A 23055-nucleotide genomic window follows, 5' to 3' on the forward strand; every position below is an offset into this window, starting at 1 on the left:
CCCGTGGGCCATGGCCGCTGAGCCTGCGCATCCGGAGCCTGTGCTCCGCAATGGGAGAGGCCACAACAGTGAGAGCCCCGCGTACCACAAAAAAATAAAAAAGAAAGAAATCAAGTAGCTCAAACAATTAAAAAATTCGTAAATAAGTAACTTCAAAACAAAGTAATGAATTTTCACTTAAAAGGAAGAAAACACCCCTCTACTCATTTTAGAGTGAATCTGAGAAGAGATTTTAGAGATTATTTCACCAGAGTCTTCATTTCGAAGATGAGGAAATTGAGACCTAAAGCACTGTGATTCGATTACTTGTTTATATATTTTCTCACATCACTATTTCTGCCCTTACCTAATGTGGCTATAAATTTGTAATTCATCACCCACCATGCTTTTCTGTCCTATGAGTAAATACTACAGCTTCAGAACGGAACAGAAAAAATTTTAAAGCTCCAAGACTTCACAGTTAAACCATCATAACAGCTTTGCTTAATAAGAATAAAATGAGGGCTTCCCCTGGTGGCACAGTGGTTGAGAGTCCGCCTGCCGATGCAGGGGATGCGGGTTCGTGCCCCAGTCCGGGAAGATCCCACATGCCGCGGAGCAGCTGGGCCCATGAGCCATAGCCGCTCAGCCTGTGCGTCCGGAGACTGTGCTCTGCAACGGGAGAGGCCACAGCAGTGACAGGCCCGCGTATCGCAAAAAAAAAAAAAAAAAAAAAAAAAGAATAAAATGAGTGTAAGTGAATAAAAGCATTTGTATTTCTGCTACTCAAATAAGGTTTCTGCCTCATAACTGGTCTATACACAAGCCACCTCTGCTTATGGCACAATAGGAGCTCAAAAGCCGTGGGTGGGAGTTAAAGAAAAGTTTTGCAATTCAAGAAAAAAAATCCCTAATGTGTTCTACGTAGCTTCAAGCCCGCCTAGGGAGAACAGAATGCCTTTAAAGAGCGAAGAAGTTGTGGGCTGCAACAGATCATTTTGAGGATTTCTTCCAAGACTAAGAGTCGATGGAGAATTCAGAATTCAAAATACCGCATTGCTGATATCTTAATTTATCAATACAAAACCACAACAAAAACTGAATTTCTTGAGAGTAGGAACATGTTTCCTTCTGAGAGACCTACAGCTTTTCATACTCAAGCGTCTTTTTCAAAAGGGAAAACCGGAGCACTCAGGATTGCTGGTCCGAGGTCACTCAACAGGTAGGCGGCCGGACCAGGACGAACATCGGCCTCCCGCATTTATTGTACTAGTCCTTCACAAGGTCTGCCGAAAGCAACTTAGCGAAAAACCTTAAACTTCAGTATCTAGAAAACTGGTTATTAATTCCTAATCAAACTTAAAAAAAGAGTTACCCTTTACTTCCGGAATTCCCTGGTAAGTGACCTCCAGGACTGATAAGTTCAGCCTCAGGCGCGCTCCCGCCAAGGACCTTTGGGGTAAGGGACAAAATAGGTAAAGTGGGTGGGCGGCCCGGCGCAGCCCTCTGGGAAGGTTTCCGAACTGGCTCACACCGCTGCGGTGGACGGGGCGCACCTGCAGGGCGCTCGGCGGTCCATCAACTGCGACAACACCCCCGCCCACCCCTTACCTCCCGAGGCGCTTACCTGGGGCGTCTGCGGGGGCCTGGCCCCTGAACGTGGCCGTCTCGGCCCATTCCAGGTGCGACGAGGGCCGACTCCACGGCCGGGGGGTCCCAGGCGGCAGGTAGGAGGGGTTGGACTTCCGCCGGATCGCCACCCGTCTGAAGTTGTAGTCGCCCTCGCCGCTCATTTTGCTGCGTTCGCTCGCGACTCGGCACCCTCGCCCGCCCTCGTCCGGCCGCAAGCGCGCGCTCGGCGGGTTCCTGAGGGGCGACCGGACCCCCGGGGGCGTCGTTTGCATGCCCAGGCTCGGCGCGACTCGACAACTTCGGGGCTGCTCAGCGCCGGCGCCCTTCTGCTCCGGCGTCTCCTCTGCAAGTGCTTCCTCGTCCCTTCCTCCCGGGACTCCCAGGGCCGCGCAGTGAGTTTGGCTCCGACTCCCTGTGCGGCAGCCGCCACGCCCGGTCTCTGCGGCTCGCGCTCTCACCTGACGCCGCCACTGCAGCGGCTGACTTGGGCTACCACCACCCGCTCCTCTCTGGACCAATCGCCAGCCAGCGCCCGAGAGCGCCGAGAGTTCGGCCTGTGGTCGCCGCTGCCGCTACAGCAGCCGCCGCGTCCTGGTCCCGCCAGGGCAGCAGCCTAGCACGCTCGCGCGGTGCCGCCGGGAGCGTGCGCGCGGGGCCGCCGGGAGCGTTCCGGGCAGCTCCTCCCCTCCCCTCTCCCCTCCCCCTCTCCTCCCTCTCTCCTCCCCTCCCCCTCTCCTCTCCTGCCTCTTCCTTCTCTCCTCCCCCGCCTCTTCCCTCTCTCCTCTTCCATCCCCAGCGAACCCCGGCTCGCCCTCGGGTCTCGACCGGAGCCACGAGGGCGAGGGTGCTCACCTGCGGACGCATACCTGGGGTGCTCCGAAGGTCAGCCGCGCTCACCTGTGGGCCACGCCCTGGACTCGGGGAGAAAGAAGAGATTACAGCTACTCCGGACTCTGTACAGGGCCTGCCATTCTCGCAGAGCCACACGGCAAGGGTAACACGTATGTCTCAAGCTGCTTTTGAGCCCTTGATAACGATCTTACCAGTGAAGTATTTCAGATAAAGAAACCGAGGTGCGGAACCTACACAGAGTCACACAGTACTGCAGAGCTAGAATGCTTACCCAAGACTCTGCCCCAAAGTCTGTCCTTATCTCACTGAACTAAAAAATCTTGTCAGGAGCTTCGAGCCAGAGAAAGATGAGGAGGTGCGTGGAAGTAAAAGAGAAGGTGGAGCTGACCGTCCACAGGTTTCCTGCAGAGCATCACCACGAACACTTTAGGGACTTCATTAGTAATGCACTTTAGAGTCCTTTAATTTGTCAAGTCTTTTTTTTTTTAACTTCATCTAAATACTAAGTTGAAAAAATTTTAAACTGGTTTGCTCACCTGCATTTTAAAACTCATTACTCTAATAATGAATAGGCTGTGTTCCAAAACCACAGAGGTAGGAGGGGAAAGAGCAGCGTTCCGAGTATACCAGCTGAAGCAGAAAGAATTCCCCAGCCATCGCTCCCACCTTAGAAGCCACCCCACATTTTTTCAGATGGACTTTCATCCAGGTAACTTCTTCTCCAGCTCCCTGAAGTGTATCCCATAACCCAGTCCTCAAGAAACCTTTCAGAAGGCAGTTCAACTGTCTCAGTCTCCTTGGCTGTTACTCCAATAAATGTACCCCTTAGGAGAAGGAACTACCCCCATAATTTCTAATGCATCCATTCAGACCTTGTTAAAAGAAGCTTTTGCTCCCTTTGAATTTCTTATCCCTGTATCACTATATTGTACCTAATTACTGTTTCTCTGTAATTGTGGTGTTATCTACTATGCTATATAGTATCAAATAATTTAAACAAGTGGTTTCAAATATAAATTAATAATGAAAGGGCTTTTACCTCCATATGCATAAGATAACTATAATTTAAGTGCAGGTTTTTGACATAATTTATTTGGTTCAATAAAAAGGTGGTGTTGTAATCAAAAACACCATACTAGCAACCTAGCTCAGACCTAATTTTTTAATTAATTAATTTTTTACATCTTTATTGGAGTAGAATTGCTTTACAATGGTGTGTTTCTGCTTTATAACAAAGTGAATCAGTCATACATATACATATGTTCCCATATCTCTTCCCGTTTACGTCTCCCTCCCTCCCACCCTCCCTATCCCACCCCTCCAGGTGGTCACAAAGCAATGAGCTGATCTCCCTGTGCTATGCGGCTATCTATTTTATGTTTGGTAGTGTATATATGTCCATGCCACTCTCTCTCTCTGTCACAACTTACCCTTTCCCCTCCCCATATCCTCAAGTCCATTCTCTAGTAGGTCTGTGTCTTTATTCCTGTCTTACCCCTAGGTTCTTCATGACATTTTGTTTTTTTTCTTAAATTCCATATATATGTGTTAGCATACGGTATTTGTCTTTCTCTTTCTGACTTACTTCACCCTGTATGACAGACTCTAGGTCCATCCATCTCATTACAAATAGCTCAATTTCGTTACTTTTTATGGCTGAGTAATATTCCATTTGTATATATGTGCCACATCTTCTTTATCCATTCATCCGATTATGGACATTTAGGTTGTTTCCATCTCCTGGCTATTGTAAATAGAGCTGCAATGAACATTTTGGTACATGACTCTTTTTGAATTATGGTTTTCTCAGGGTATATGCCCAGTAGTGGGATTGCTGGGTCATATGGTAGTTCTATTTGTAGTTTTTTAAGGAACCTCCATACTGTTCTCCATAGTGGCTGTACCAATTCACATTCCCAGCAGCAGTACAAGAGTGTTCCCTTTTCTCCACATCCTCTCCAGCATTTATTGTTTGTAGATTTTTTGATGATGGCCTTTCTGACTGGTGTGAGATGATATCTCATTGTAGTTTTGATTTGCATTTCTCCAATAATTAATGATGTTGAGCATTCTTTCATGTGTTTGTTGGCAGTCTGTATATCTTCTTTGGAGAAATGTCTATTTAGGTCTTCTACCCATTTTTGGATTGGGTTGTTTGTTTTTTTGTTATTGAGCTGCATGAGCTGCTTGTAAATTTTGGAGATTAATCCTTTGTCAGTTGCTTCATTTGCAAATATTTTCTCCCATTCTGAGGGTTGTCTTTTGGTCTTCTTGATGGTTTCCTTTGCTGTGCAAAAGCTTTGAAGTTTCATTAGGTCCCATTTGTTTATTTTTGTTTTTATTTCCATTTCTCTAGGAGGTGGGTCAAAAAGGCTCTTGCTGTGATTTATGTCATAGAGTGTTCTGCCTATGTTTTCCTCTAAGAGTTTGATAGTTTCTGGCCTTATATTTAGGTCTTTAATCCATTTTGAGCTTCTTTTTGTGTATGGTGTTAGGGAGTGACCTAAGCTCATACTTTTACATATACCTGTCCAGTTTTCCCAGCACCACTTTTTTTTTTTTTTTTTTGGCGGTACACGGGCCTCTCACTGATGTGGCCTCTCCCATTGCAGAGCACAGGCTCCAGACGCGCAGGCTCAGCGGCCATGGCTCACAGCCCCAGCCGCTCTGCAGCATGTGGGATCTTCCCGGACCAGGGCACGAACCCGTGTGCCCTGCATTGGCAGGCGGACTCTCAACCACTGTGCCACCAGGGAAGCCCCCCAGCACCACTTATTGAAGAGGCTGTCCTTTCTCCACTGTACATTTCTGCCTCCTTTATCAAAGATAAGGTGACCATATGTGTGTGGGTTTATCTCTGGGCTTTCTGTCCTGTTCCATTAATCTATATTTCTGTTTTTGTGCCACTACCATACTGTCTTCATTACTGTAGCTTTGTAGTATAGTCAGAAGTCAGGGAGCCTGATTCCTCCAGCTCCATCTTTCTTTCTCAAGATTGCTTTGGCTATTCGGGGTCTTTTGTGTTTCCATACAAATTGTGAAATTTTTTGTTCTAGTTCTGTGAAAAATGCCAGTGGTAGTTTGTTAGGGATTGCATTCAATCTGTAGATTGCTGTGGGTAGTACAGTCATTTTCACAATGTTGATTCTTCCAATACAAAAACATGGTATATCTCTCCATCTATTTGTGTCATCTTTCATTTCTTTCATCAGTGTCATAATTTTCTGCATACAAGTCTTTTGTCTCCTTAGGTAGGTTTATTCCTAGATATTTTGTTCTTTTTGTTGCAGTGGTTAATGGGAGTGTTATCTTGATTTCATTTTCAGATTTTTCATCATTAGTGTATAGGAATGCCAGAGATTTCTGTGCATTAATTTTGTATCCTGCTACTTTACCGAATTCATTGATTAGCTCTAGTAGTTTTCTGGTAGCATCTTTAGGATTCTCTATATATAGTATCATGTCATCTGCAAACAGTCAGCTTTACTTCTTCTTTTCTGATTTGGATTCCTTTTATTTCTTTTTCTTCTCTGATTGCTGTGGCTAAAACTTCCAAAACTCTGTTGAATAATAGTGGTGAGAGTGGGCACCCTTGTCTTGTTCCTGATCTTAGTGGAAATGCTTTCAGTTTTTCACAATTGAGGATGATGTTGGCTGTGGGTCTGTCATATATGGCCTTTATTCTGTTGAGGAAATTTCCCTGTATGCCTACTTTCTGGAGGGTTTTTTATCATAAATGGGTGTTGAATTTTGTCGAAAGCTTTCTCTGCATCTATTGAGATGACCATATGGTTTTTCTCCTTCAATTTGTTAATATGGTGTATCACATTGATTTATTTGCGTATATTGAAGAATCCTTGCATTCCTGGAATAAACCCCACTTGATCATGGTGTATGATCCTCTTAATGTGCTGTTGGATTCTGTTTGCTAGTATTTTGTTGAGGAGTTTTGCATCTATGTTCATCAGTGATATTGGCCTGTAGATTTCTCTCTTTGTGACATCTTTGTCTGGTTTTGGTATGAGGGTGATGGTGGCCTCATAGAATGAGTTTGGGAGTGTTCCTCCCTCTGCTATATTTTGGAAGAGTTTAACAAGGATAGGTGTTAGCTCTTCTCTAAATATTTGATAGAATTCTCCTGTGAAGCCATCTGGTCCTGGGCTTTTGTTTGTTGGAAGATTTTTAATCACAGTTTCAACTTCAGTGCTTGTGATTGGTCTGTTCATATTTTCTGTTTCTTCCTAATTCAGGCTTGGCAGGTTATGCATTTCTAAGAATTTGTCCATTTCTTCCAGGTTGTCCATTTTATTGGCATAGAGCTGCTTGTAGTAATCTATCATGTTTTTTTTTTTTTTTTTTTTTGGTGGTACATGGGCCTCTCACTGTTGTGGCCTCTCCCGACGTGGAGCACAGGCTCCAGACACACAGGCTCAGCAGCCATGACTCATGGGCCCAGCTCCTCCACAGCATGTGGGATCCTCCCGGACCAGGACACGAACCCGTGTCCCCTGCATCAGCAGGCGGGCTCTCAAGTACTGTGCCACCAGGGAAGCCCTATCATGATCTTTTTTATTTCTGCAGTGTCAGTTGTTACTTCTCCTTTTTCATTTCTAATTCTATTGATTTGAGTCTTCTCCCTTTTTTTCTTAATGAGTCTGGCTAATGGTTTATCAATTTTGTTTATCTTCTCAAAGAACCAGCTTTTAGTTTTGTTGATCTTTGCTATCGTTTCCTTCATTTCTTTTTCATTTATTTCTGATCTGATCTTTATGATTTCTTTCCTTCTGCTAACTTCGGGGTATTTTTGTTCTTCTTTCTCTAATTGCTTTAGGTGCAGGGTTAGGTTGTTTATTCGAGATGTTTCCTATTTCTTAAGGTAGGATTGTATTGCTATAAACTTACCTCTTAGAACTGCTTTTGCTGCATCCCATAGGTTTTGGGTCATCATGTCTCCATTGTCATTTGTTTCTAGGTATGTTTTGATTTCCTCTTTGATTTCTTCAGTGATCACTTTGTTATTAAGTAGTGTATTGTTTAGCCTCCATGTGTTTGTAATTTTTCTAGATCTTTTCCTGTAATTGATATCTAGTCTCATAGTGTTGTGGTCCGAAAAGATACTTGATACAATTTCAATTTTCTTAAATTTACCAAGGCTTGATTTGTGACCCAAGATATGATCTATCCTGGAGAATGTTCCATGAGCACTTGAGAAAAATGTGTATTCTGTTGTTTTTGGATGGAATGTCCTATAAATATCAATTAAGTCCATCTTGTTTAATGTATCATTTAAAGCTTGTGTTTCCTTATTTATTTTCATATTGGATGATCTGTCCATTGGTGAAAGTGGGATGTTAAAGTCCCCTACTATGAATGTGTTACTGTCGATTTCCCCTGTTAGTATTTGCCTTATGTATTGAGGTTCTCCTATGTTGGGTGCATAAATATTTACAATTGTTATATCTTCTTCTTGGATCAATCCCTTGACCATTATGTAATGTCCTTCTTTGTCTCTTCTAATAGTCTTTATTTTAAAGTCTATTTTGTCTGATATGAGAATTACTACTCCAGGTTTCTTTTGATTTCCATTCACATGAAATATCTTTTTCCATCCCCCCACTTTCAGTCTGTATGTGTCTCTAGGTCTGAAGTGGATCTCTTGTAGACAGCATATATATGGTTCTTGTTTTTATATCCATTCAGCCAGTCTGTGTCTTTTGGTGGGAGCATTTAATCCATTTACATTTAAGGTAATTATCGATATGTATGTTCCTATTCCCATTTTCTTAATTGTGTTTTGGGTTTGTTATTGTAGGTCTTTTCCTTCTCTTGTGTTTCTTGCCTAGAGAAGGTCCTTTAGCATTTGTTGTAAAGCTGGTTTGGTGGTGCTGAACTCTCTCAGCTTTTGCTTGTCTGTAAAGGTTTTAATTTCTCCATGAAATGTGAATGAGATCCTTGCTGGGTTGAGTAATCATGGTTGTAGGTTTTTCTCCTTCATCACTTTAAATATGTCCTGCCAGTCCCTTCTGGCTTGCAGAGTTTGTACTGAAAGATCAGCTGTTAACCTTATGGGGATTCCCTTGTGTGTTATTTGTTGTTTTTCCCTTGCTGCCTTTAATATGTTTTCTTTGTATTTAATTTTTGACAGTTTGATTAATATGTGTCTTGGCGTGTTTTTCCTTGGGTTTATCCTGTATGGGACTCTCTGTGCTTCCTGGACTTGATTAACTATTTCCTGTCCCATATTAGGGAAGTTTTCAACTATAATCTGTTTTTGTTGTTGTTGTTGTTGTTGTTGTTGTTTTGCAGTACATGGGCCTCTCACTGCTGTGGCCTCTCCCGTTGCGGAGCACAGGCTCCAGACGTGCAGGCTCAGCGGCCATGGCTCATGGGCCCAGCTGCTCTGCAGCATGTGGTATCTTCCCGGACCAGGGCACGAACCCGTGTCCCCTACATCAGCAGGCGGAAACTATAATCTCTTCAGATATTTTCTCAGTCCCTTTCTTTTTCTCTTCTTCTTCTGGAACCCCTATAATTCGAATGTTGGTGTGTTTAATGTTGTCCCAGAGGTCTCTGAGACTGTCTTCAGTTCTTTTCATTCTTTCTTCTTTATTCTGATCTGCAGTAGTTATTTCCACTATTTTCTCTTCCAGGTCACTTATCCGTTGTTCTTTTTCAGTTATTCTGCTATTGATCCCATCTAGAGTATTTTTAATTTCATTTATTGTGCTGTTCATCATTGCTTGTTTCATCTTTAGTTCTTCTAGGTCCTTGTTAAATGTTTCTTGCATTTTCTCTATTCTATTTCCAAGATTTTAGATCATCTTTACTATCATTATTCTGAATTCTTTTTCAGGTAGACTGCCTATTTCCTCTTCATTTGTTAGGTCTGGTGGGTTTTTATCTTGCTCCTTCATGTGCTGTGTGTTTTTCTGTCTTCTCATTTCGGTTATCTTACTGTGTTTGGGGTCTCCTTTTTGCAGGCTGCAGGTTTGTAGTTCCCATTGTTTTTGGTGTCTTTCGCCAGTGGCTAAGTTTGGTTCAGTGGGTTGTGTAGGCTTCCTGGTGGAGGGGACTAGTGCCTGTGTTCTGGTGGATGAGGCTGGATCTTGTCTTTCTGGTGGGCAGGTCCACGTCTGGTGGTGTGTTTTGGAGTGTCTGTGGACTTATTATGATTTTAGGCAGCCTCTCTGCTAATGGGTGGGGTTGTGTTCCTGTCTTGCTAGTTGTTTGGCATAGGGTGTCCAGCACTGTAGCTTACTGGTCATTGAGTGAAGCTGGCTGTTGGTGTTGTGATGGAGATCTCTGAGAGATTTTCGCCCTTTGATTTTACACGGAGCTGGGAGGTCTCTTGTAGACCAGTGTCCTGAAGTTGGCTCTCCCACCTCAGAGGCACAGCACTGACTCCTGGCTGCAGCACCAAGAGCCTTTCATCCACACGGCTCAGAATAAAAGGGAGAAAAAGTAGAAAGAAAGAAAGAAAGAAAGAAAGAGAGAGAGAGAGAGAGAGAAAGAAAGAAAGAAAGAAAGAAAGAAAGAAAGAAAGAAAGAGGATAAAAGAAAATAAAGTAAGGTAAAAAAAAGTTATTAAAGTAAAATAATAATTATTAAGAAAAAAAATTTTTTTAAACTACAACAAACAAAAAAACGGACGGATAGAACCCTAAGACAAATGGTGAAAGCAAAGCTATACAGACAAAATCTCACACAGATGCATACATATACACACTCACAAAAAGAGGAAAAGGGGAAAAAATAATCTTGCTCTCAAAGTCCACCTCCTCAATTTGGGATGATTCGTTGTCTCTTCAGGTATTCCACAGATGCAGGGTACATCAAGTTGATTGTGGAGATTTAATCCGCTGCTCCTGAGGCTGCTGGGAGAGATTTCCTTTTCTCTTATTGGCTCGCACAGCTCCCGGGGTTCAGCTTTGGATTTGGCCCCGCCTCTGCATGTAGGTCGCAGGAGGGCGTCTGTTCATCGCTCAGACAGGACGGGGTTAAAGGAGCCGCTGATTCAGGGGCTCTGGCTCACTCAGGCTGGGGGGAGGGAGGGGTACGGAATGCGGGGCAAGCCTGCGGCGGCAGCGGCCAGCATCACATTGCACCAGCCTGAGGCCCACCGTGTGTTCTTCCGGGGAAGTTGTCCCTGGATCCCGGGACCCTGGCAGTGGTGGGCCGCACAGGCTCCCCGGAAAGGAGGTGTGGAGAGTGCCCTGTGCTCGCACACAGGCTTCTTGGTGGTGGCAGCAGCAGCCTTAGCATCTCATGCCTGTCTCTGGGGTCTGCGCTGTTAGCTGCGGCTCATGCCCGTCTCTGGAGCTCCTTTAAGCAGCGCTCTTAATACCCTCTCCTTGCGCACCAGGAAACAAACGGGGAAGAAAAAGTCTCGTGCTTCTTCAGCAGCTCCAGACTTTTTCCCCCGACTCCCTCCCAGCTAGCCGTGGCGCACTAACCTCTTCAGGCTGTGTTCACGACACCAACCCCAGTCCTCTCCCTGCGCTCTGACCAAAGCCCGAGCCTCAGCTCCCAGCCCCTCCCGCCCCGGCGGGTGAGCAGACAAGCCTCTCGGACTGGTGAGTGCCGGCCGGCCCTGACCCTCTGTGGGGGAATCTCTCTGCTTTGCCCTCCGCACTCCTGTTGCTGTGCTCTCCTCTGGGGCTTCGAAGCTCCCCCCCTCTGCCACCTGCAGTCTCTGCCAGCAAAGGGGCTTCCTAGTGTGTGGAAACCTTTCCTCCTTCACAGCTCCCTCCCACTGGTGCAGGTCCAGTCCCTATTCTTTTGTCTCTGTTTATTCTTTTTTCTTTTGCCCTACCCAGGTACGTGGGATGTTTCTTGCCTTTTGGGAGGTCTGAGGTCTTCCGCCAGCGTTCAGTAGGTGTTCTGTAGGAGTTGTTCCACATGTAGATGTATTTTTGATGTATCTGTAGGGAGGAAGGTGATCTCCGCGTCTTACTCCTCCGCCATCTTCCCCCTCTCCCCCGAGAGCTATCTATTTTTAAGTAAGAAGATGATGGCAATCTTCTCTTTTAGAGAACTGGTTACTCGATGAAACTTAAAGGTACTCCCCTACAGCCCCCTCTCCCACTACCTCAGTAGATACTTACTCTTTCTGTAGAGAACTGCAGTAAACATACTTGTATGGGGCAAAAAGGTATCTTACCCCAAGTATTTGCAGCAGCAGTTTAATGCTTCCTCATTTGGCTATTTTGACTTGTTTACAGTATATGTATTTCTATTTCTTTCATGGCTCAAGTTGTTCACATTACCTAATATAATGTTAGTTCACATCAGTGGATGTCTGTATTTTCAGACATCATCTGACATTTCCTCTCTCAATGTTATGATGCTTAATATTTTCTGATAGAAACCATTTCTCAGGGACTTTGCATTTGATGACTATGTTTTTGCAACACTAAATGAATGGATCAACAGAACTTTATTTGATCTCAATTTACCGTAGGTTAGAGCAGAACAAATTTTTTGTGTATCATCTTATACATATAGTCCTTATATAATATTTTATTCGCTTATATAGCTAATAGAAAGTTTGGTAGTAATTCACTTAACACATATTGAATGAGAACTGTGCTGGGTCCTGAAATACAGAGACGCATGCAATACACAGGTGCTTATACTCCATGTCTCTGTGACTGAAACAATGCTGAATGCTGACTAAATCAGGTATCATTTTCCTTGGGCACACAAGGAGACATTTAAACCTTCCCTTGCAGTTAGGTGAAGCCATGTAACTGGATTCTTCAAAATTTTGTGGGCAGAAGTTATAATGTGTCACCTCCAGGCCTGGCCATAAAACTCTGCTCCTCTTTTCCAACTACCAGTTAGAATGCAGAGGGGCCAGTGGAAGGACCTGAGCCCTAGACCATGTGGAGCCACTGTATGGAGAGGAGCTGACAGTCCAGAATCACCCCTTTCCTATGAATTCACATACAAGATCAGACTAGCAAAATGCATAGCAAGGCTATGAACTAATTCATATTCCTTAAATTTTGTTTTTATGTTTTCCAGTGTAGAAAAAATTATATACATTGATATGTCTTTTTATTCTAATTAAAATGTTTTAAACAAACATTCAATTTAATTTTAACAACATAACCAGTCTCAGATTGATCTAGTCCCTAATAAATAAGATAAAACCATAAAAGAATACTCAGGTGAAAAATTATGAATCAATAAACTGCTTCAACTGCTGACAGAACATCACTTCCAAAACTAGAGTTTAAGAGAAATCAAAGGGCTTCCCTGGTGGTGCAGTGGTTAAGAATCTGCCTGCCAATGCAGGGGACACGGGTTCAAACCCTGGTCCGGGAAGATCCCACATGCTCTGGAGCAACTCAGCCCATGCGCCACAACTACTGAGCCTGCGCGCTAGAGCCTGCGAGCCACAACTACTGAGCCCGCGTGCCACAACTACTGAAGCCCGAGTGCCTAGAGCTCGTGCACCGCAACAAGAGAAACCACCGCGTTGGGAAACCCATGCACTGCAATGAAGCGTAGCCCCCACTCACCACAACTAGAGAAAGCCCGTGCACAACATCGCAGACCCAATGCGGCCAAAGATAAATAAATTAAAAATATATATATATAAAAAAAAGAGAAATCAACACTTTGCAGCAGATTCACTCATTTTAATCTCACTAGAGAAAGAAAAAATTTATCGTGCTTTAAAATAGTATTATTTCCTCAGTAAATGAATTATAAATTTATTAATTACTTTGATGCTGTCACTGGGTAGGAATTTATATACCATTAAAGTAGTAAAGGCCACTAAAATGCATGAATTACGCTGACTTTATGTAGTAGTATTAGAGGCTGACAAACTTTTGACTTAAAGTAGAACGCACAACATGAGTGTTAAGAGTTTTAAGTTTTATTCAGGGTCTTGCTGAGGACTATAGCCAGGAGCAGCCTCTCAGCAGCGCTGAAGAAACTGGTCTGAAGAGGTAGAGAGGAGTCAGCCAGAATTTTTTGCGTAGGAAATACATGTAGTCATGCATACATCCTGGCAAAAGATTACTACTACAGTAGTCACAGTGAACAGATATCTTTTTTTTTTTATGTATAGCTGATTCACTCTATTATACAGCAGAAACCAACACAACAATGTAAAGCAATTATACTCCAATAAAGATGTTTTTTAAAAAAAAGCAAAAAAAGAAAGAAAGAAACTCCCTGAGATTGGGAACCAGCAAACAGCAGACATAATTCCAGGAGAAGCAGTTTGGTCACAAGATGACTTTTCCCCGTGAGCCTTTTATTCCCTCTGAAATCGTCTGGTCACAGGAGAGAGGGCGTCTGGAGAGCTCCGCTCTCGGACTCACCACCACGGGCCTGGCTGGGGCAACAGAGCCTTCCTGCAGGGCTGGACCCAGGCTGCAGACAGTGTCCCAGAGCAGTGCCCCGGACAGCCCAGTGCTGATGCCTGTGCTCCGTCCCTGGGCACCGACCAGAGTGAGCGTGCCAGCCGGGGTGGAGGGAGGGGCCGTCAGTGTCTATACAACTGAGACAGTCCTGACCCCCCAGGGGTGCTAATCTGGTCAATGTTGTCACCAGATAACTCTTGAATATGCTTGAGACTGTGTGTCAGGCCAGAGGGTCTGAAAAACGTGATGCTGGCTGGAATACCCTGCTGGGAATAGTAGCTGTTGAGGTTCCCCTGGATTCCTGGGTGTGGGATCGTCTGGTAGACGGTTAAGCTCTCCCCAGGAATCCCTTTGTCCTTGAGCATTTTCGGCAGGATTTCTCTTTTGAGGGTTCCACAGGGAAACAGAAGAGGCAGTGCTGACGACTCCCTAGAACAAATGCACTCTGCAAGCTTTTCTGCATTTCCACAGTTTTCTCCTTCTGTATGCAGGCCAATTTTATTCACTAGAGAAGCAGTAGCATTTCCCACCACATACACTGACTTAGCATTCCATTTTTCTTTCAGAGACTTTCTCCAGACTTCGGTTTTATTGTCTTTCTCCAAACACAGTTCCACTACTTCCACTGCTCTGGGGCTGGTAAAAATGAGGCCCCCGTAACCTTCAGGGTGAGACAGCTTCTCCGAAAAACTGGGAAGAGACAAAAACTCAAGTGATAAAACAGAGATCAAAGTGGCTTCAAGTCCATATAATCCTAATTCCCTGATGTAGGGATCCTGGCCACAGTCGTCCTCCTTAGGGTCTTCCAGTAAAAGAACCTTCATTATTGCCTGGCAGTCTTTACAGGGTGATCGTCTGGCAGCGAGGCTGCGGGAGCGACCAGCAGGGAGGGCGGCCCCCTCACCGAGTGGCCAGCACTGCCATGGCGACAACCCTCCCTGGGCCCCAAGCACCAGCACTTGCGCGCGGGGGGGGGGGCTCGCAGAGCCCCAGCCACGCTCAGCTGGAGCTCACGCATGCGCACCGACACCCCGAACAGATAAGATTACTACTACCGTAGTCACAGTAAACAGATATCTTAAGTTAATGATTTTAGGGCTTTTCTATGTATGGGAAGACGTAAGAATCTGGGGTAATTTAAATTCTTCCTGAGATATACATCTAACTATCTAAGGGCCTGTTTAGCCAAAGAACAGAGTGCCTTATCCTGTTTCTTCATCCTGAATACATCTCAATGTGTACTGTCAGTGGGCAACTGCAGTGGGTTGTAACTTAACCCTTGTATAACTGGTTGGTGAATGATGCTTTTTCTATTTTGTTTTTTTTTGTTCACAATACAGAAGATAACCTCCCGAAGACCTAATTGAAGAAGATGATACATTTATTTTAACAGAAACTTAGTAAATAGTATGATATTTTGAGTTGGCACAAGTTGAGATTCCAATTGTTTTATGTATATATAAAGTGCATAATTTATAACATGTTAATTTAATTTCTGTGTCTATATTTTGACCAGGTATTGCATATATTAATGACCTTTGTAAGGAAGTATATATACACACCTCTTAGAAGATTTGCATAAATTTGAGGTGTCACCTGAAAGTGTCATGGTACAAGTTTGGCCTTGTACTTAAATTGACAACTATTGCTTCTTAAAGGGAAGTGATCAGTCACTATCTTTTTTTAATCATTTGGAAACTGGAAAGAAAGCAGTTACTTTCTAAAAAACACAGTACGTGGCATAATGGAGCCTGGAGTTCCATGAGATTAGGAGAGAGGCACCCAACTTGAACCTGGCCTACAAGAAGAAGTTTCTTAAAGGACTTGAAATTAAAAGAGACCTGAAAGTGAGGAGTTGGCCTGGTGGAGGAGATAAATAGTTACCCTAGTGTAAGAAGCAGGACACACAAGGAAGAAAGACAGAAGGGGCAGGGTTCAGGGGAGAGAGAGAGAAAGTTGCACTTACAGGGCATGGGAAGAGAGAAATGAAGCTGGAGAAAAAGTAGGGTCAGATCATAAGAACCATGTATGTCATGGTAAAGAGTTAGGACTTTAAACGAAATAATACCATTTGCAGCAACATGTATGCAATGAGAGATCATCATACTAAGTGAAGTAAGTCAGAAGGAGAAAGACAAATACCATATGGTATCACTTATATGTGGAATCTAAAATATGACACAAGTGAACCTATTGATAAAGCATAAACAGTCTCACAGACATAGAGAACAGACTTGTGATTGCCAAGGAGCAGGAGGAGGGGAGGGATGGACTGGGAGTTTGGGGTTAGCAGAAGCAAACTATTACATATAGAATGGATGGACAACAAGGTCCTACTGTATAGCACAGGGAACGATATTCACTGTCCTGGGATAAACCATAATGAAAAAGAATATAAAAAATATAACTGAATCACTTTGCTGTACAGCAGGAATTAACATTGTAAATCAACTACACTTCGTTAAAAAAAAAAAAAAAAGAACTTTATTCTGATGCCAGGGGAATGATTTTTAACTTTTAAGCAAGAAGTGATGTTATCAGATTTGCATTTTAGCAATCTCTTTAGCTGTCCACATCCCTCATTTTTAGCCCATTAGGTAAAAAAATACTGATCAATACTGAAATGTTTCATCTCAAATGATATACCACCTCCAAGAATGAATGAATGAAATATTGGGGAAATTTACTTAAATCTGGCACAGATGGGAAGTTTTTTGGTTTTTTTTTAAATTTTGATGAAGTTTATTTATTTATTTTTCTTTTTTTTTTTTGCGGTACGCAGGCCTCTCACTGTTGTGGCCTCTCCTGCTGCGGAACACAGGCTCCGGACACGCAGGCCCAGCGGCCATGGCTCACGGGACCAGCCGCTCCACGGCATGTGGGATCCTCCCGGACCGGGGCACGAACCCGCGTCCCCTGCATCAGCAGGCGGACTCCCAACCACTGCGCCACCAGGGAAGCCCTAGGAAGTTTTAAAACTGCTACCTACATCATGGGTTTTGTTTTGTTTTGTTTAATTTAGTTTTTGTTGTAGTGGTTTGGTTATGATTTGTTAAACATCTCATACATAAATGCTGCTGAACTATCACTGGTTGCCAGGACAATAAAAGCATGGAATAACAGAATGCAATTCTGTACTACTACATTCCTCTTTCCTGACCAGGAAACACAACTCTAAGATTCTGAATACTCAAGCTTTCCATATGTTATTGACTACTTTGGTAGTTTAAATATAAGTAGGTATTGATGTATATGCTTTCCAAAGACTAGTGCTATGAAACAGTAACCCATGAAGTGGGCAGGTCCAGAATATAAAGATAAATTTATTAGTTCCAGGAGCTACATCCCATAAAATGCTTGGTTTTTTTTTCAAGGAAATACAGAAATGCAGTCAGTCCTCTGACAAATATTTGCTAATACCACATTTGCACCCATTACTAATGTTAATATCACATTTATACCTGTTGCTCTGTTTCTGTTTCTTTCTAAATACATTCTAAGATTTTTGTTTTATTTCCACATTATAGTGGAATCTCTTTGGAGACATTTTAAATGCATTTAAACCCACCATGCAGATATCTGCAATGCACAAACTCAATGATCATGAGGTATTTAAAGTAGTCAAGGGACTTCCCTGGTGGCGCAGTGGTAGAGAATCCTCCTGCCAATGCAGGGGACACAGGTTCATTCCCTGGTCTGGGAAGATCCCACATGCCGCGGAACAACTAAGCCCGTGAGCCACAACTACTGAAGTCCGCGCGCCTCAATGAGAAGCCTGTGCACTGCAACTAGAGAAAGCTGGAGTGCAGCAACGAAGACCCAATGCAGCCAAAAAAATAATAAAGAGTAATAATAATAAAATAGTCAAACTCTTAGAAACAGAAAGTAGGATGGTGGGTGCCAAGTATTGGGAGGGGTGGTTGCCAGGTGTTGGGAGAGGTGGAAAGGGGAGCGACTGTTCAATGGGTATAGAGCTTTGGTTTTGCAAGAGGAAAAATGTCTAGGGTCTGTTGTGCAATAATGTGCAGAGAGTTAACACTACTGTACTGTACACTTAAGATGGTAAATTTCATGCTATGTATTTTTACCATTATTACCAAAAAAAACCCTCAATGACCAAGTTTACAACACATGCACAATGATATATTTTATCAGGAGCTATTTGGTTTTCAGCAATTATATGATGCCATAGAGTATAAGATGCAACCCAGTTTTGGAGATGTTAAAAAGTAAAAAAAAGAAAAATGTGTCTTTTTTTTTTTTTTTTTTTTGCGGTATGCGGGCCTCTCACTTTTGTGGCCTCTCCCGTTGCGGAGCACAGGCTCCGGACGCGCAGGTTCAGCGGCCATGGCTCACAGGCCCAGCCGCTCTGCAGCATGTGGGATCTTCCCGGACCGGGGCACGAACCCATGTCCCCTGCATCGGCAGGCGGACTCTCAACCACTGCGCCATCAGGGAAGCCTGAAAAATGTGTCTTAAGATGGATGAAATGTGGTATACATATATTTGTGTATAAATACCTTTTTTTGCACTTTTATAAATTAAAATAACATTCTGGTAGACTTCTTCTAAAGCTTCCTATATGTGCCTGATTTAAATAAATTTCCTTCATCAAAATTTATTTATTTATTTTTATTTACTTACTTATTGCTAGAAGAGGTATATTCTTTGAGCTGAAATATTCCAGGATTGATCAAGAGTGAATTAGTGGTGCAGTATATAAAGAAGTCAGAAAATTTATTACAGAGTTACAAAAGCCCCATATCTCATCCAATAAAGTGTGTTTTTCCTATTTGGTTTTATACACCTTAAATACATCACTTCAAAAATTAATTACAAATTAAAAGAATGTGACAAGCACTCTTGGCTACCTACTCAACTGCCATCCCCACTTTTCCTTGTTAACAAAACCCAGTTTCATTCAAATGTTGGCATCAATGTGGTCAGGCAAGTTGTGCTTCTTCGTAGAAAAACTGGTTGAGATCAGGTGATCATGGTGATCTTATTTTCTTTGCCAGCTGTTGATTTAGGGGAGCATATGATCTGGTTCTGGGTCTAGAGCGGAAATATGCTGTGGGTTTCTGAGAAGGATTTTCTTCCTCAATAGGAGAAGAACTTATTAAAAGGAACCCACTCCATACCCACCTTCTCCTTAGCCTCCTGCTTTTAGATGTGGTTTTGTAAAGATACAGACATAAGTTCTGAACTGCTGTAGCCGTCTCGTGACCAAGAGGGAAGATGATACCCATCTACTGAGGGTGGCAGAACAGAATGATGGAAAGAGTCCTGGGCATTGCTATGTTTAATACACTACTGAATCAACCCTGAAACTTCCTGCCTCTTGAATCCTCGATAAGTGACAAGATAAACTGTCCTAATTGTTAAGCCACTGTTAGGCTTTTTTGTTACCTGTAGCCAAAAGCAAACATAGGAACCTTCAAGTTGCAAACGTTCAAAGATGCGAACGTGTGTTCGAATGTCAAATCACGTAAGTTAGTTCACGTGTCTGGCATACATTGTCACATGCATGCATCCTCTACAAGTGGTTGTGCTTTTGTGTACTTTACTATATGGTACTGTACAGCGTACAGTAGTACAGTATCTTTATTTCAAGCCCAGAATGTCCAAAAGCAGTGGTGATGTAGCTGGTACTGAGAAGAAGCACCAAGAGATAACGATGGAAACAAAAGTGAAAATAATTGAGAGTGGAACGAGGCAAAAAGATGGTAGAACTTGCTCATTATAACCATGAATCGTTCAACCATCAGCACGATTCTGAAGAAGAAGGACAAGATCATGGAACATGTGAAGTCTGCTGTGCCTTGTCAACAATAATATCGAAGAAGAGTGGAAAAGTGATGGAGGAGATGGAGAAACTTCTCAGTGTGTGGATGCAGATCAGCATCAGCATCAATTCCTGCTCAGCTTAATGCTGATTCAAGAGAAAGCTAAAAGCCTTTATGAAGACTTGAAGAAGAAACAGGGGAAAGAATCAGAGGGTGCATCTTTTACTACCAGCCGTGGCTGGTTTCATTGGTTCAAGGCTAGATCCAACCTTCACAATATAAAAGTAAGTGGAGAGGCAGTGACTGCAAATAGGGTAGCTGCCTGGGAATTTCCTGAAATGCTTCGAGAAATTATTGATGAAGGAACATACTGTACTAATGAAGACCTGATGGAATTGGAGGCCCAGAGAAAGGACAAAGAAAGACAAGAGGAAGAAGAAGTAACTGAAGAACCAGAGATTCACGACACGGGAAACGGCAAGGGAATTTTCTTTATTTGAGGAGGCACTCTTAGTTTTTGAGGTACAGGACCTGAATGTAGAACGGTACATGAAGGCTGCAGCAGCCATTCAGAATGCAATCCGGTGCTACCGTGTCATCTATGACGAGGGAAAAAAAGGAGCCACTACCCAGATATAACTGGATCGTTTTCTCAAGAGGGTAGATAGAATTAAACCCAGCAAGGAACCAGTACCTGTGCCAGCAACGTCAGGCGTGAGTGAAATTGCCGCTTGCCCTCCATCTCCTATTGCTGACGATCCTTCAGCTCTACCATCTCCCACCTCCCATCCCTCCTCCAATCAGTAACTCTTCTCGCCTGTTCACTCGATAAAAGCCCCTGTAAGCCAGCTGTTGTACTATACTACTGTACTTTTCAAGTACTGTACAGTAAGATAAAAAATCTTTTCTTTATTTTTGTGTTTGTTTTTTATGTATTATTGGTGTGAAAAGTGTTATACACCTATTACAGTACAGTATTTTATAGCTGATTGTGTTAGTTGGGTACCTAGGCTAACTTTGTTGGACTTACGAACAAATTGGACTTAAAAACGTGCTTTCAGGGCTTCCCTGGTGGCGCAGTGGTTGAGAGTCCGCCTGCCGATGCAGGGGACACGGGTTCGTGCCCCGGGCCGGGAAGATCCCACGTGCCACGGAGCGGCTGGGCCCGTGAGCCATGGCCGCTGAGCCTGCGCATCCGGAACCTGTGCTCCACAACGGGAGAGGCCACAACAGTGAGAGGCCCACGTACCGCAAAAAAAAAAAAAAAAAGTGCTTTCAGAACGAAACTCTTTTGTATGTAGGGGGCTTTCTGTACCGATACAGGAAAAATGGTTTATCCAAATTTTAAGAAAAACTCCTGAGAGACTTCCCTGCTGGTCCAGTGGTAAAGACTCCACACTTCCTTTTTTCTTTCTTTTTTTTTTGAATTTTTGAATTTTAATACAGCAGCCTTCTTATTAGTTATCTATTTTGTACATATTAGTGTATATATGTCAATCCCAATCTCCCAATTCATCCCACCACCACCACCACCCCCCACCACTTTCCCCACTTGGTGTCCATACGTTTGTTCTCTACATCTGTGTCTCTGTTTCTTCCCTGCAAACCGGTTCATCTGTACCATTTCCCTAGGTTCCACATATATGCGTTAATATATGATATTTGTTTTTCTCTTTCTGACTTACTTCACTCTCTGTATGACAGTCTCTAGATCCATCCACGTCTCTACAAATGACCCAATTCCATTCCTTTTTCTAGCTGAGTAATATTCCATTGTATATATGTACCACATCTTCTTTATCCATTCATCTGTCGTTGGGCATTTAGGTTGCTTCCATGACCTGGCTATTGTAAACAGTCTTGCAATGAACATTGGGGTGCATGTGTCTTTTTGAATTTTGGTTTTCTCAGGGTATATGCCCAGTAGTGGGATTGCTGGATCATATGGTAATTCCATTTTTAGTTTTTTAAGGAACCTTCATACTGTTCTCCATAGTGGCTGTATCAATCTACATTCCCACCAACAGTGCAAGAGGGTTCCCTTTTCTCCATACCCTCTCCCGCATTTGTTTTTCTTTTTGTTTTTTTTTGTTTTTTTTTTTTTTGTGGTACGTGGGCCTCTCACTGTTGTGGCCTCTCCCGTTGCGGAGCACAGGCTCCAGACATGCAGGCTCAGCGGCCATGGCTCACGGACCCAGCCGCTCCGCGGCATGTGGGATCTCCCCGCACCGGGGCACGAACCCGCGTCCCCTGCATCGGCAGGCGGACTCTCAACCACTGCGCCACCAGGGAAGCCCCAGCATTTGTTATTTGTAGATTTTCTGATGATGCCCATTCTAACTGGTGTGAGCTGATACCTTATTGTAGTTTTGATTTGCATTTCTCTAATAATTAGTGATGTTGAGCAGATTTTCATGTGCTTCTTGGCCATCTGTATGTCTTCTTTGGAGAAATGTCTATTTAGGTATTCAGCCCATTTCTTGATTGGGTTTTTTTTTTTTAATATTGAGGTGCATGAGCTGTTTATATATTTTGAAGATTAATGCTTTGTCTGTTGATTCACTTGCAAATATTTTCTCCCATTCTGAGGGTTTTCTTTTTGTCTTGTTTGTAGTTTCCTTTGCTTTGCGAAAGCTTTTTAGTTTCATTAGGTCCCATTTGTTTATTTTTGTTTTTATTTCCATTATTCTAAGAGGTGGATCAAAAAAGATCTTGCTGTCGTTTATGTCAAAGAGTGTTCTTCCTATGTTTTCCTCTAAGAGTTTAATAGTGTCTGGTCTTACACTTAGGTCTCTAATCCATTTTGAGTTTATTTTTGTGTATGGTGTTAGAGAGTGTTCTAATTTCATTCTTTTACGTGTAGCTGTCCAGTTTTCCCAGCGCCACTTATTGAAGAGACCTGTCTTTTCTCCACTGTATATCCTTGCCTCTTTTGTCATAGATTAGTTGACCATAGGTGCATGGGTTTATCTCTGGGCTTTCTATACTGTTCCACTGATCTATATTTCTGTTTTTGTGCCAATACCATATTGTCTTGATTACTGTAGCTTTGTAGTATAATCTGAAGTCAAAGAGCCTGATTCCTCCAGCTCCGTTATTTTCCCCTCAAGACTGTTTTGGAATAGCTAGTGGGAAGCAGCTGCGTAGCACAGGGAGATCAGCTAGGTGGTTTGTGACCACGTAGAGGGGTGATATAGGGAGGGTGGGAGGGAGGGAGACACAGGAGGGAAGAGATATGGGAACATGTGTATATGTATAACTGATTCACTTTGTTATAAAGCAGAAACTAACACACCATTGTAAAGCAATTATACTCCAATAAAGATGTTTTAAATAAAAAGACTGCTTTGGCTATTCAGGGTCTTTTGTGTCTCTGTACAAATTTTAAGATTTTTTGTTCTAGTTCTGTAAAAAATGCCACTGGT

General features: G+C 43.1%; 1 protein-coding gene and 1 pseudogene across 2 annotated transcripts in view; both read right to left on the bottom strand.

Moving 5' to 3' along the window:
- The window catches only part of FGD4 (FYVE, RhoGEF and PH domain containing 4), a 187876-nt gene extending 186104 nt beyond the window's left edge, over positions 1–1772 (bottom strand). The window contains exon 1 of the mRNA XM_065886808.1: positions 1607–1772. Coding sequence (XP_065742880.1) covers positions 1607–1772 — 166 coding nt within the window. The remainder of the gene's footprint in view (positions 1–1606) is intronic.
- Positions 1773–13966: 12194 nt separating this feature from the next.
- Positions 13967–14692, bottom strand: LOC136131418 (uroporphyrinogen-III synthase pseudogene; annotated as a pseudogene). Its single transcript, XR_010656352.1, has one exon. The product of XR_010656352.1 is annotated as a uroporphyrinogen-III synthase pseudogene (transcript).
- Positions 14693–23055: the final 8363 nt, after the last annotated feature.

Source organism: Phocoena phocoena, chromosome 11, assembly GCF_963924675.1.
Source record: "Phocoena phocoena chromosome 11, mPhoPho1.1, whole genome shotgun sequence".
Classification (NCBI taxonomy): Eukaryota; Metazoa; Chordata; class Mammalia; order Artiodactyla; family Phocoenidae; genus Phocoena; species Phocoena phocoena.